Here is an 11,623-nt window from a genome sequence, read left to right on the forward strand (position 1 = left end):
GGAGCGGGGATGCTGCGGAGGGGGACGCAGTCCAGGCCCTGGGCGCTCAGCCCCGCTGCAGGGACGTGACCTCGAGTCCTTTGGGATCTCCTCCCCCCTCAGCACCCAGGCTGGTTTCCATCATGCTGTGGCACCAGCTCTGCAGTCATCCCCGTGTCCTCCTCATGCCCGTGAGGAGCGGTGGCACGGAGCCCTGTGGGACTGGCAGTGCTGCTCAGGAGCCGTGGGTGCCAGGAGGAATGGGCTTCCCCTGCCCCCAGCCCCACGCCAGCCTCACAGGCAGGTTTGCTGCACACCTCCAGCAGCAAAGAGCCACGGCCACTGCCAGTCCAAACAGCTGGGACAAGCCACAGCCCTGTCAGAGAAGCTGTTTATTATGTAAAGAGGGAAGAGGAGCAACCATCCGTCATGCTTACAGTCATTCCCCACTACCAGCTGAAAGCCTAGCACTAAACACGCTCTAACATCACTAGCACCTTGGGCAGCCCCTGCAGCGATGCCAGAACTATTTTCCCACATCACCTGCACGTCCAGGATTCCTCAGGACACAGTAAGCCCATCTTGAACATTGTCCTACCTGTGGGCCCCCAGTATGCCCCATGGTAGAACACAGCATGGCAGTTCCCCACCCAAATCTGTTCCCTCCCCCTCCAGCCTGTCGCTCCCACTGCAGCCCTGTGGGCAGCTCACATGCCAAGTGCAGTTCTTGCTTGAGACAGGAGTCAGGCTCTGGGACAGAAGCAGAGCAGCAAGGAAGCCACCCAGGGAGGCTGGCTGGTTGCAGAGGAATTGTAGAAAGCAGCAGGCAGTCATCTCAGTGGTGCTGCTGGGGCTGGTGCCCAAGACTGTGACAAAGGAAAGCTTGACCATCCTTACTGATGACAGGCTGCAGTCCCTTCTGCCTGACCAGAGCACTGGTCCTTTCTGCCCTGGGAAGAGCAGTGCTGCATTGCCCTTGACACAGCAGCACCTGCTCATGCTGTGCCTGGTGCTCAGGCTGCTGCAGGAAGGGTCGAGCAGGGCCACCCTCTGCTCGATGCTACCACAGCCACGGCCAGACTCCTCCCCTGCAAGCACTGGTCCGAAGGGGAGAGGGACCACTCCTCCTGCACCCTACACTTGGCTGCCATTTCTCACTCATTGATTGGGAGTCAGACATGGGAAAGTCTCCAGACCAGCACAGTGAAGGTCTTTCCTCCTCTGCAAAGCCACAGCATCATGTTTCACCAATCAAGTCCCCGTCCTTGGACAGGCACCAGGCATTCTCAATCCCTGCCTGAAACTCTTTTGTGTCAAGAAGGGACTGACTTTCCTCCTGAGGCTCATGCAGGACAAGCTAGGTGAGCTGGGACAAGGTCAGAGCCACAACCTGGCGTGTTTCCCTTCAGTCTTGTATTCTAAAGAACTTGGGATGCAACTGCACAGAGCAGCCCCAAACATCTTCCTAGGTGTTTGAACCTTCTTCTAGGTGCTTTCCCCTTCTAGCCATTGGTGATGCAACACCTTCAGAGGAAAAAGGAGAATCCCAGGGTACCAAGATAGGGCGACACCAAGGGCTGCTGTGCTGAATCTCACCAGCCCAGGAGCTCTGCCAGGAGAAATGCTGCCTGGAAGGGACACCCAGTCCACCACCAGCCACTGAGCAGAGTGACTGCAGAGTGGCCACTGTCAGCAGGCACTGATGATGCAGTCTGAGGAAGGGGTACAGCTGAGGAAGGGTCCCATGCAGCAACCCAGCAGCTGGATACAAAACACTGCTGCAGACCAAGTGTCCAGCACAGATGGTGGCTTTCTCCAGAGGAGGTTGTCCTCCACTCCAGCTCTGCTCCTGGCTGCCCCAGGAGCAGTGCAAAGAGCCAGGAGAGCGTCAGGGAGCACAGTGATGCTGCAACATGTCCATGGGCATGCAGGAGCAGATTCTGCCCATGGAGAGCACAAAGAGGTGTCAGAGGGAACAGGGAGCACTCCCTACCCCCCCACCTGCCCAGCCACCCAAGCCAGGCCAGCAGTGAAGGAGGGACAGGGAGCAGCTCACAGTTCCCCACACCAGGCAGAGCAGACAAGGGGTGGCTGGAACAGACTGTGGCCCAGGTGTCTCTCAAAGTCAAGGCAGATGGGGACAGGGAAGAGGAACTTTGGTCTTTTCTGAGAGCTGCTCTAGGGCCCAGCCTCTAAGGCAGCATGTAGCTCTGTGTCTGCGTGGCAGCATCTGCTCTAGCTAATGAAGACAAGCTCTGACAGCAGAACTAAGATGGGACAAGAGGGATCCATGGGACAAGAGGAATCCAGGCCTGTTTCAAACCTTTGAAACCAGAAGACATTCCAAAACCTCTTTAAAAATCCTATTAGAAACCACCTCTGTGTGGGACACCACAAACACTGCCCGAATCCTAGGGGTGTCCAAGGCTTCTGGCCAAACATCGCCCTCGGTGAAGCTCTGATGATGGCACCACCCCTGCCCAACAGGGAACAGCAATGCCAGGGACAGTCTGCCATGCCAGCCTCCCCTCCCACTAGCTCCAGCTCAGGAGTGGGGGGAAAATAGGGAGAAATTCAGGTTCTGCATCACCCTAAGTGCAGAGCCACGTTTTGCACTACAGGTTGAAGACCCTCTTCTACAGCGTTGCACTGCCCCAAAGCTGCTGCCAGCCAAGAGCTGGGTATGGGGGACACCAACATTCAGAGTAAGCGCTTCTCCTTGGACAAACAAGAAAGGGAGTGGAGGAGCTGATGCTCAGCATGGTCAGTTCTTCTTGCTGCTCGGGCTCTTACTGGCAAACAGACTGACTTTGCTGGTGGACGCCACGGAGAGAGATGGAGACTCCAGCTTCACCTTATCCAGCAGAGTCTTCTTTATGGCTGCAGGGGAGATCGTCTCTTGGTCTGCCAGGTGCTGCAGCTCCCTGCAACGGGGTGGTGGGAGAGAGAGACATAGCAGAAGGAAGAGAAGGTGGGGAGGAATGACACAGCAAGGTTTGCAGGCCCTTTAGCACTTCCTAGGTGCCCACCTTGTCCGGATGCAGGAAGCCTCCACGGCATTGATTAGGAGTGAGCGAAAGCCACCGCTCTCCAGGAAGTGCAGGGCATGGATGGTGGCTCCCCCAGGCGAGCAGACATTGTCCTTCAGCTGACCAGGATGCTGCTCAGATTCCAGCAGCATTTTGGCTGCACCCTGCAGGTGAGAGGGAGAAAACAGCTGCCAGAGCTCTGACTGAGGGACCGACTGCCACAGACTGCACAGGGCAGCCCCACGCTATCAGGGGGGCAAAACCAGTGTCCCAGAGCCTCTAGCTGGGTGCCAAAACACCCTCCAGAGCTGGCACAGCCTGAAGAGCAGGCACGGCTCCCACGGCAGCACCATGGCTGTGGACAGGTCCCACATCCCCTGGCTGGGAACGCCTGCACAGGCAAACCAGGCGCCTTTCTTAAAGCAGATTCAGTAAAAGGACCGAGATTGTTTCAGCCTGTGATGTGCAGAACACTCTGCACAGGGTGGGAACAGACTCAGATCTGTGTCCTGGAGGGGGGAATACTGACCAGCAGTGCCTGTGCTCCCAGTCGAACAGCCAGCCGGCGAGGAAGCCCCATTTTCACTCCCCCATCTGCCAGCGCGTCCAGGGCAGTGAATGCCTGAGACCAGACAGAAGAAGAAGGTGACTCCAAGTCCCTACTCCAGGGCTGATGCTCTCAGGGAAGAGAAGCCAGAGCTCCACTGTGACCCTGTGACTCCCATCACATACAGACTTGACAGAAGCACCACCCCCCATTCCCCTTCACCACTGGGCTGCCATGCCAGCCTCCCCTCCCACTAGCTCCAGCTAGGGGAGGGAAAATGGGAGAAATTCAGGTTCTGCATCACTCTAAGTGCAGACCCACGTTTTGCAACGCAGGCATGTGGATGCTGCGCGCTGGCGATGGACTTCAGACCCATCTGATTGGTAATGGACTTTTGTTGTTGACCCAAACTGGTAATAAAATGGATAGCTGGATTGTATGTCCCATCGTGAGGGATGAGAAAAACAAGAAACAACTGGAATTGCAAAGACTTCCAGCACATGCAAAGCCCCCCCCCAACCCAAGACTGTCCCAAGTTGAGGAAGGGGCACATACATACGCAGGGCCACTGCCACTGAGCCCCGTTACAGCATCTATCAGGTCCTCTTCCACCTCAGTGCAGAAGCCTACGCTGGCCATCAGTTGTTCCAAGAGCTTCCCATCCTCCACATCTGCGTGGGTCCCGGTGGCATAGACCGTAGCACCTTCCCGGACCACCACAGGGGTGTTGGTCATGCATCTGATCACTTTTGGTGTGGGGCAGAAGGCAGAGAGTTTCTTGGGGCAGGAAATTATTGGAGAGGGAAGGAAGAGAAAGAAGAGTTTTAGTGCTGATGTGGCACAGCAGATCAGCTGCCTGGGAGGAGGCTCCCCACAGGCAAGAGCGGCGCAAGCAGAGGGAAGAGAGACACTCCTGCATTCCAGGCTCCCTGAGAGCAGCCAGAACTTAAACGGGAAGTTTTTGGTAGCACCAGCAAATGGGGAGCTGCTGTTGGGAGCGACACCCCCTGAACGCCTTGTTCCCACCTCAAGTCACGAGTCTCCAGAGCAGCTCGTGCAGACCCTCAGCACAAAGGCTGCAGAGGTTCAGGGGGAGGGGACCCACCACTGTTGAGAGAAGAAAAGACCTGATCTGATAGCACCTCGTGCCATGGAAGGGCGGGTGTGCAGCCTCTTACAGCTCCTTCTGGTGAGGACGGGCACAGCCCCTCACATCAGCTGCTGGGGGGGCTACAGGAGTGTCACAGCCGACGGCCAGGCTGGCACACGGTGCTGCCTGGCAGCAGTGACCTCCCGGGCACCGGGTGTCCCCCCCCCAGCCCAGCCACCCCCTCACCTTCTCGATGGAGCTGATGGTGACACCGGCCGCGCAGGACACCACGATGTGCCGCGCCTCGATGTTGGGGCCCACTTCGTCCAGGATGAAGGGGATGATGGGGGGCTTCACGGCCAGGAAGAGGACATCGCTGTTCTTCACCGTGTCCTTGTTGCTCACCGTGAAGTTCACGCCTATTTTCTGCAGCGGTTGGGGACAGACGGGGGCCGCTGTCGTGGGGCCTGCCCGGGGGGTCCAGGGCCGCCCCTCCCTCCCTCGCTCCCTCCCTCACTCACCCGCAGCCCGCTCACGGTGGGCAGGTCGGTGTCCGGGGAGCTCGCCGTGATCTTGTGCGCGGCCAGGACCCCTGCGAACGGCACCGCGCGTCAGCCCGGGCGGCCCGTCGGCGGCACCGCCACCCCCCCCTCCTCCTCCCCTTCCCCCTCCGCCGCTCCCCCGCGCCCACCTGCCGCCGTGAAGCCCCGGGCCAGGGCGAAGGCGAGCTGCCCGGCGCCGATGAACCCCACGCTCATGGTCGGTGCGGGGAGCAGCCGGTTCGCTCGGCCCCACCGGAGACACCTGCGGCCGCGCCGCCGTCCACGTGGCCGCGCAGCGCGCAGGGAGGCGGAGCCGCCGCGTGGCGGAGGGGGCGGGGCGCCGGCGGTTGGCGAATCGGCGTGCGGCGGGGCGGGGCCTCCCCGTCTCTCCGCCACTCAGGAGGGAGGGGCGTGGCCTCGCCGCGCGGCTCTCGCCAGCTATTGGGGTAACCGGCGCCGGGAGTTGCATCATTCGTCGTGCGCGGGGGTGGCGGGGCCCCTCCGTGGTCGCGCTGTGCCGCCAGGGGGCGCTGTGTCCCCGCCGCAGCCGCGGGCCGGTGGCGCGCGCACTTCTGGAAGCTTCGCGCGCCGCCGCGTGCCCCGCGGGGCGGCCACCGGGAAGGCTCCGGGCCTCCCCCCCACCCCCCCCGCCCCCTTCCCCGGTACCGGCCCGGCTCCCGCCCCTCCAGCCTGGCCCCGGCGTGGGGGCGCGGGCCGTTCCCAGCCGCCGTGTGCCCGGGATGCTCCAGAGTGGAGCAGCCCGGGACGGCCGGTCACCCCCTTCTCCCCCGCGGGGACCCGGGGCGGGGGAGGCTGGGGCAGCCCCCGGTGCCTGCGGGTTCCCGGGTGCGGGACCTTGGTCACCCGGTAGCCTGGCGCGATGTGTCTGCCGCCCCGGGCAGTGCTCGGGGCGGCCAGAGTAGCGCGGCGGAGACACCGGAGTGGCCTCGGGACGTGTGTGTGGCACCGGGGGCGTGGGCAGCGCTCCTGCGGCACGTGTCCCGCACTCGCTCCGTCCCGGGGTCTCTGGCCTTGGCCTCTCCGCCCAGCGGGCACCCCCCAGCATCTCGGGGCCTCTCCGGCCAGCAGGCATCCCCCAGCATCTTGGGGCCTCTCCGGCCAGCGGGCATCCCCCAGCGTCTTGGGGCCTCTCCCCCAGTGTCTCAGGGCCTGTCTGGATGGTGCGTGTCCCCCAGCATCTCAGGGACTCTCTGGCCAGCAGGCATCCCCCAGCATCTCGGGGCCTCTCTGGATGGTGCGTGTCCCCCAGCGTCTCAGGGCCTCTCTGGACAAACGGGTATTCCCCCCACATCTTGGGGCCTGAACCCCAAACACCAGAACCAACCCAGACACAAACCTCAGCGCGGAGCCTGACGGAGCCCGGCCCGGTGTCCAGTCGGGGTTTCCCATCCACATCTCCCCGCGCCGGCGGGTCGGCCTGGCTGCGCCCAGCGCCACTGGCTTCCCAAACAGGCCGAGTGACGGGCGTCCTGGGGAGCCTCGTTTGTGGCCAGGCGCTTGATCACGACTTATTAATTAAGGGGGAAAGAGGAGCTCTGGAAATAAAAGTGTTTTTTAATTAACTGCATCGTGACGAGAGCTGGATGCTGGAGCCCTGCTAAGCAGATATCGGATGTTCGCTGTCCCAGATTGGGCAATCTCATAGTTTCCAATGGTTAGTGGATGTTTTAACCACTGAAGCATGAGGTTTTGATTTTTTTTTTTCCCTCCTAAAAGAGTGGGTTGTTGTCAACACAATCAGCTTTTGCCATTTTGACCATGCTAACATTTTTTGCTCAATCTTTGGCTGGCAGATGAGAAAGCTAAAATCCGAACACACTGTTCTTGGCAATGCCTTGTCTTTCCACTCCTCCAGTCAGTGGTATCATCATTTCCATGTTAAATTCTATTTCCTCCTTATTGTGAAGCCACTGAATTTTACCCCTGGTATCTCCTGGTTACCTGTCCCTCTTGGGCCTTTCTCCATGTCCCCAGTGCTGGTTCTGTTGCCTCAAACGTGCCCTCAGCAGCTTTTGTTGTGTCCCTGCTGATGGCCCCTGCTTGGTGCACACACTTCATGGCAAAAGGCACACGTGGAGCAGGGAAAGAGCGTGAACCAGCTGAGGGGCTTTCCAACAGACCTCGCTGCCGGGAAGATGTGTGGCATCCTCAGGGCAGGCAGCCCCTGCCCACAGGGCACCCACTGCTGCCATCCCCCTCCTGCCCCACCAGCCCCCTCAGAGCCACCCTGTGCTCTGTGGGAAGGTGCTTTCCTAAGGCAGTGCTCCAGCCTCCGTGGGTTTGACTCTTACAACAGAAGCCACGATGGTTCACAGCCGCCTGTTTGATTGTTTTCCCTCTGATAAGGGGAGTAACCCTCAAGCTTAATTAGTCCCAGGTGACTGGTGTGATAGGAACATGTCATACATGTGCCAGGCTCCTCGTGCGTGCAGCGGCTCTTGGGTGCAAATAGGTTTATTTCCCCAAGTCAGCATTTCTTACTTGTTCAGCCCCTTGATGCGTTTGGGTGACAAGAAACAAAGCTCTCCAGTAGCCCAGTTTGCACCCAGAGCAGCCAGTCTCAGGTCCTGCCCTAGAACAGGCTGGCCAGGCAGCTGGAACCCCCCTGGGAGGCTGTTTGGCACCTTCCCCTTACGCTGGGTCCCAGTCCCTGAGCTGGTACCTCTCGGTACCAGGTTTATCTGTCCCAGCAGTTTTCCCCTTTGCTTTTCAAACCCTGTGCAAAGTGCTGCTGAAAAGTAAGTGTCCCTTTTTCCTGAGAGACTCTGCTACAAAGGACGTCAGCCAGGCGGCTCTGACGTCTTGCCCACGTACTTTTACTGGGGCCGCATCCGTAGGCTGACGTGGATCGAGCTGTGCCTTCCAGCAGAAAGCTCGTGTCTGGTGAAATAAAAGCTGTGTAGAGAGCAAAAGTACAAAAAAAAACCAACCTCTGGAGAAGTGGTATGTGAGCCTGCCATTCAGCTTTATTTTAATTTGCTTAAAAAATAAATCTTGCTTCTGACAGCCAGCTACTTTGGATTTTAATCAAGCCTATTTAGTCTGCATGCTTTCTGCACAAGCACTCGGGCTGCTCTGGCTTCTTGCTGGACCAGAAAGGGAGAACATTTCTTCCTATTAAGCTTGAAATCTGAGCTATGCAATGTGGGACTTCAAAGTGGGTGTTTTGTCAGGGATGGGTCAGAGAAATGCAGCTCGTGGGTGACGCGGGGAGCCTGGCATGGTTAGTGCCTGAGCTGGTCTGCGCCAGCACTCCCCGTTTCTTACCGTCAGACGCAGCTTTTGTCATGTCCTGCCTGTGCCCTCCTCCTCCCCAGTTTGGTTTTCCACACACTGCTGCAAGATCAATTCGTCTCTGCATCCCTTCCCCCCTCACCCCCCCTTAAATTCCCCCCAGAATTTATCCTTAAGCTTCCAGGAAAAGGATGGTTGACACCAGGGACGAAGGAACGGTGGCACATGAACTGAGATGCAGCATGTGCCAGGGTCCCTTCTGGTCCTGCTCAAGTGAGGATGCCAGTCTCAGCTGTTCCTCTGCAGCTGGGCTCTGTCCTGCACCCTCCTTCCTGGTGGCACAGCCCTGATTCTGCAAGCTGTCATTTTGGTTTGCAGAACTGGGGTCTCCCCAAAGCTTGAGGGTAAATTTTTCTGTGCCGGAGAGGAGAGGAGAGGAGAGGAGAGGAGAGGAGAGGAGAGGAGAGGAGAGGAGAGGAGAGGAGAGGAGAGGAGAGGAGAGGAGAGGAGAGGAGAGGAGAGGAGAGGAGAGGAGGAGGGAAAGGACTGGTAACCTTCAAAACAGCATTACAGCTATGATGTCCATCTCAGAAACATCCCGACTGGAATTTCCCACACTCACAAGCATCCCGTGTCTCGCCACACAGCCCAAGCTAACCCAAACTCCGAGGGATTGGTTTTCATCCCCAGAACTGGTGTTCCTTGCTGCAGCTTTTGACTTTGCCACTTCCTGGGTAGTCACTTGATTATGGTTAAGTGTCGGTAAGAGTTTCAAAATCTTTGGTGTCTTTCCTAATATCTGGCCTGGCAACCCAGTAGCCTGCAGAGCCGCTCTCGCAGCGGGCGTTTCTGCTCTCTGGGGAGGACAGGCCAGTCAGTCTCTGTGCTTTGAGCCGCTCTGTTTCTGCACGCCGGTGCCAGGCAGCCGAGGCAGAGGCCAGTCCATGGGGGAACTGGGCTCTTCCCAACGCTGGCCACAGCCCACCCGCCACGGGGCATTAACTGCTGGTCCAGTCAGTCTTGACCTCGAGGGTTGGTTCACCCACACATGCCCAACCAGTGCCTCCCTTCCCCTCATCCTCTGTCCTGCTGCATCCCCAGTGCCTGCCACTTACGGCGCGCACCGGGACGGCTTTGCGGCGGCAGACCCGGCGCTTCAGAGGTGTGAGACAAAGCGGATGCGCTGGGAGTACGCCAGGTCCACGACGTAGAGCAGCAGGTTCACGTAGGTGAAGATGGCGATGACCAGCTGGCTGTCCCAGGGGCACCTGCCCTTGGCGCAGAGGCCGGGGCGCCGCGGGGAGCCGTACTTGCTGTCGAAGCAGAACACTGGCCAGATAACCGCTGCGCTCACGTACAGCAGCACAGCCCCGAGCGTGTAGACGACCACGGAGCGCTCGAAGGGGAACCACGGCAAGGCCGTCTTACCGGTGACGCTGATGGCCACCACCACCACCGTCACCACGAAGCAAAAGCTGTAGACGGCCACGCACCACTGAGTCGCCACGTATTTGCCGTAGTCGCTGTCGTTCACCAGCGCCCCAAAGATGATGCAGGCCACGAAGGCCTGCACGATTTTCAGGAGCCCGGAGACGGTGGCCATGTAGCTGGTGACTTGTCCCGGTTTTGCCCTGGTTAGGAAGACCTCGGCGGCGTAGGCGACGAAGAGCAGGCCTGCGAAGACGCTGGCTGCGATGCGGAAGTCTCTCACCTCACAGCCGATGGGGTAACAGCCGAGCTGGACGAAGTAGAGCGGGTAGATCACGGCGGCCGTGACGGACATGAGCGTGGCGAGCATGGCGAAAGCGGCCGTGAAGTTCCCCCAGGAGATGCTCAGGCAGCTGTGCAGATGCGTGAACTCGCAGGTGATGATGAAGGTGGTGAGGGCGAAGCAGAAGGTCCAGACGAACATGCAGAAGGTGCCGTAGGCGGCGCTGAACCCCCCCCGGTGCGCTACCAGGCTGAACGTGGCGCAGCCGAACGCCATCTGCAGCAAGCGAGCTATTCCCACCGGGGCCGTCACAGCAGCCGTGTTCAAATAGGGCCCTCCGGAGCTCTCCATCATCTTCCCAGCCTGGCAGGCAAGGCCCTTAAAACCCTTAAAGCTCCCCACCCTGAATGGCCTTTACAGGGTTTGTCTCCTTTGTCCCGAGTCACACCCGGTGCTGGATCGGGAGAGCGGCAGCTGCAGTCCCCAGCTCGTCTTCTGCCGGTATCGGTAGGTGCTGCGCGTGATGCCGAGCGAGCGCTGCCGGCAGCCTCTCAGCACAGCCTGGCCGGCTGCAGGGAGGTTACTGCCTGGCTCTGCCCACTGCCTGCGTCCCCGGGGTGCTGCAGTCGGCTCGCTCCGCGTCCTCGGGTCTGGACTTACCCGTGTGCCGTCCCTTCACCGTCCCCTTCCCCGCTGCAGGGCCGGGAGGATCGCGTTCTCCCCGGAGGCTGCCATTTACTCCCTGTCAGCTCTGCAGCTGTAGCTCTGCTGCACCGGTCGCAGGGACCTCAGGGTATAAATAGGGGCTGTATTAATAGATCTGGAATGAGTCTGGCCTCCCCCTCCACTGCCATGAGCGGGTATTATTTACCACCGGAGCTGTGATGACCCTTCTGCTGTTCCTCTAGAGGCACCCAGGTCACCAGCACGCTGCCGCTCTCCCGGCGGCCGCCCCACAGCACGGGGGCTGCCCGTGGCCGTGGGTTGTGACCGGCCACACTGTGGAAAATGAGCTTGGTCCTGCGGAGCCGATGGCCCCTGAGCGGGGGCACGAGCCCGGAGGCGTCACCAGCCCTGTGAAAGGATTTAGGCCAGAGGCTGCCCTTTGGTCCGAGGCAGCAATATCCTGACCTGCTGTGAGAGGCCCTGCTGTGCTCCGAGCGAGAGAGCACGTGGCTTGGGAGGATTTTGAGCACCCATCCTCACTGTCTCCTTAAGCTCTTCCCCATCTCTCCTCTGCTTACTCAGGGATCGGTTACTCCCTGTATCTTTGAATGCCAAAACCAAGTACAATTGTAAGAAATTCATAGAATGAATCATAGAATCACAGACTGGTCTGGGTTGGAAGGGACCCCAAGGATCACAGAGCTCCAACCCCCCTGCCACAGGCAGGGACACCAACCTCCAGGCCTGGAGCTACACAAGGTTGCCCAGGACCCCATCCAACCTGGCCTTGAACACCCCCAGGAA

At 59.6% G+C, this 11,623-nt stretch overlaps 2 protein-coding genes across 2 annotated transcripts; both read right to left on the reverse strand.

Moving 5' to 3' along the window:
* Positions 1–358: 358 nt before the first annotated feature.
* On the reverse strand, positions 359–5,459 carry PYCR1 (pyrroline-5-carboxylate reductase 1). Its single transcript, XM_084273624.1, has 7 exons — positions 5,337–5,459; positions 5,167–5,237; positions 4,892–5,071; positions 4,111–4,332; positions 3,538–3,630; positions 3,009–3,172; positions 359–2,903 (listed from the first exon to the last, which is right to left on the reverse strand). The coding sequence occupies exons 1-7, from the start codon at positions 5,401–5,403 to the stop codon at positions 2,744–2,746; spliced, it is 957 nt and encodes a 318-aa protein (XP_084129750.1). The 5' UTR covers positions 5,404–5,459; the 3' UTR covers positions 359–2,743.
* A 3,457-nt stretch (positions 5,460–8,916) lies between these two features.
* Positions 8,917–10,879, reverse strand: MYADML2 (myeloid associated differentiation marker like 2). The gene has a single exon (XM_084273396.1). The coding sequence runs from the start codon at positions 10,505–10,507 to the stop codon at positions 9,599–9,601; it is 909 nt and encodes a 302-aa protein (XP_084129522.1). The 5' UTR covers positions 10,508–10,879; the 3' UTR covers positions 8,917–9,598.
* Between the last annotated feature and the right edge of the window lie 744 nt (positions 10,880–11,623).

This window comes from Gallinula chloropus, assembly GCF_964237585.1.
Source record: "Gallinula chloropus genome assembly, chromosome: 20".
Classification (NCBI taxonomy): domain Eukaryota; kingdom Metazoa; phylum Chordata; class Aves; order Gruiformes; family Rallidae; genus Gallinula; species Gallinula chloropus.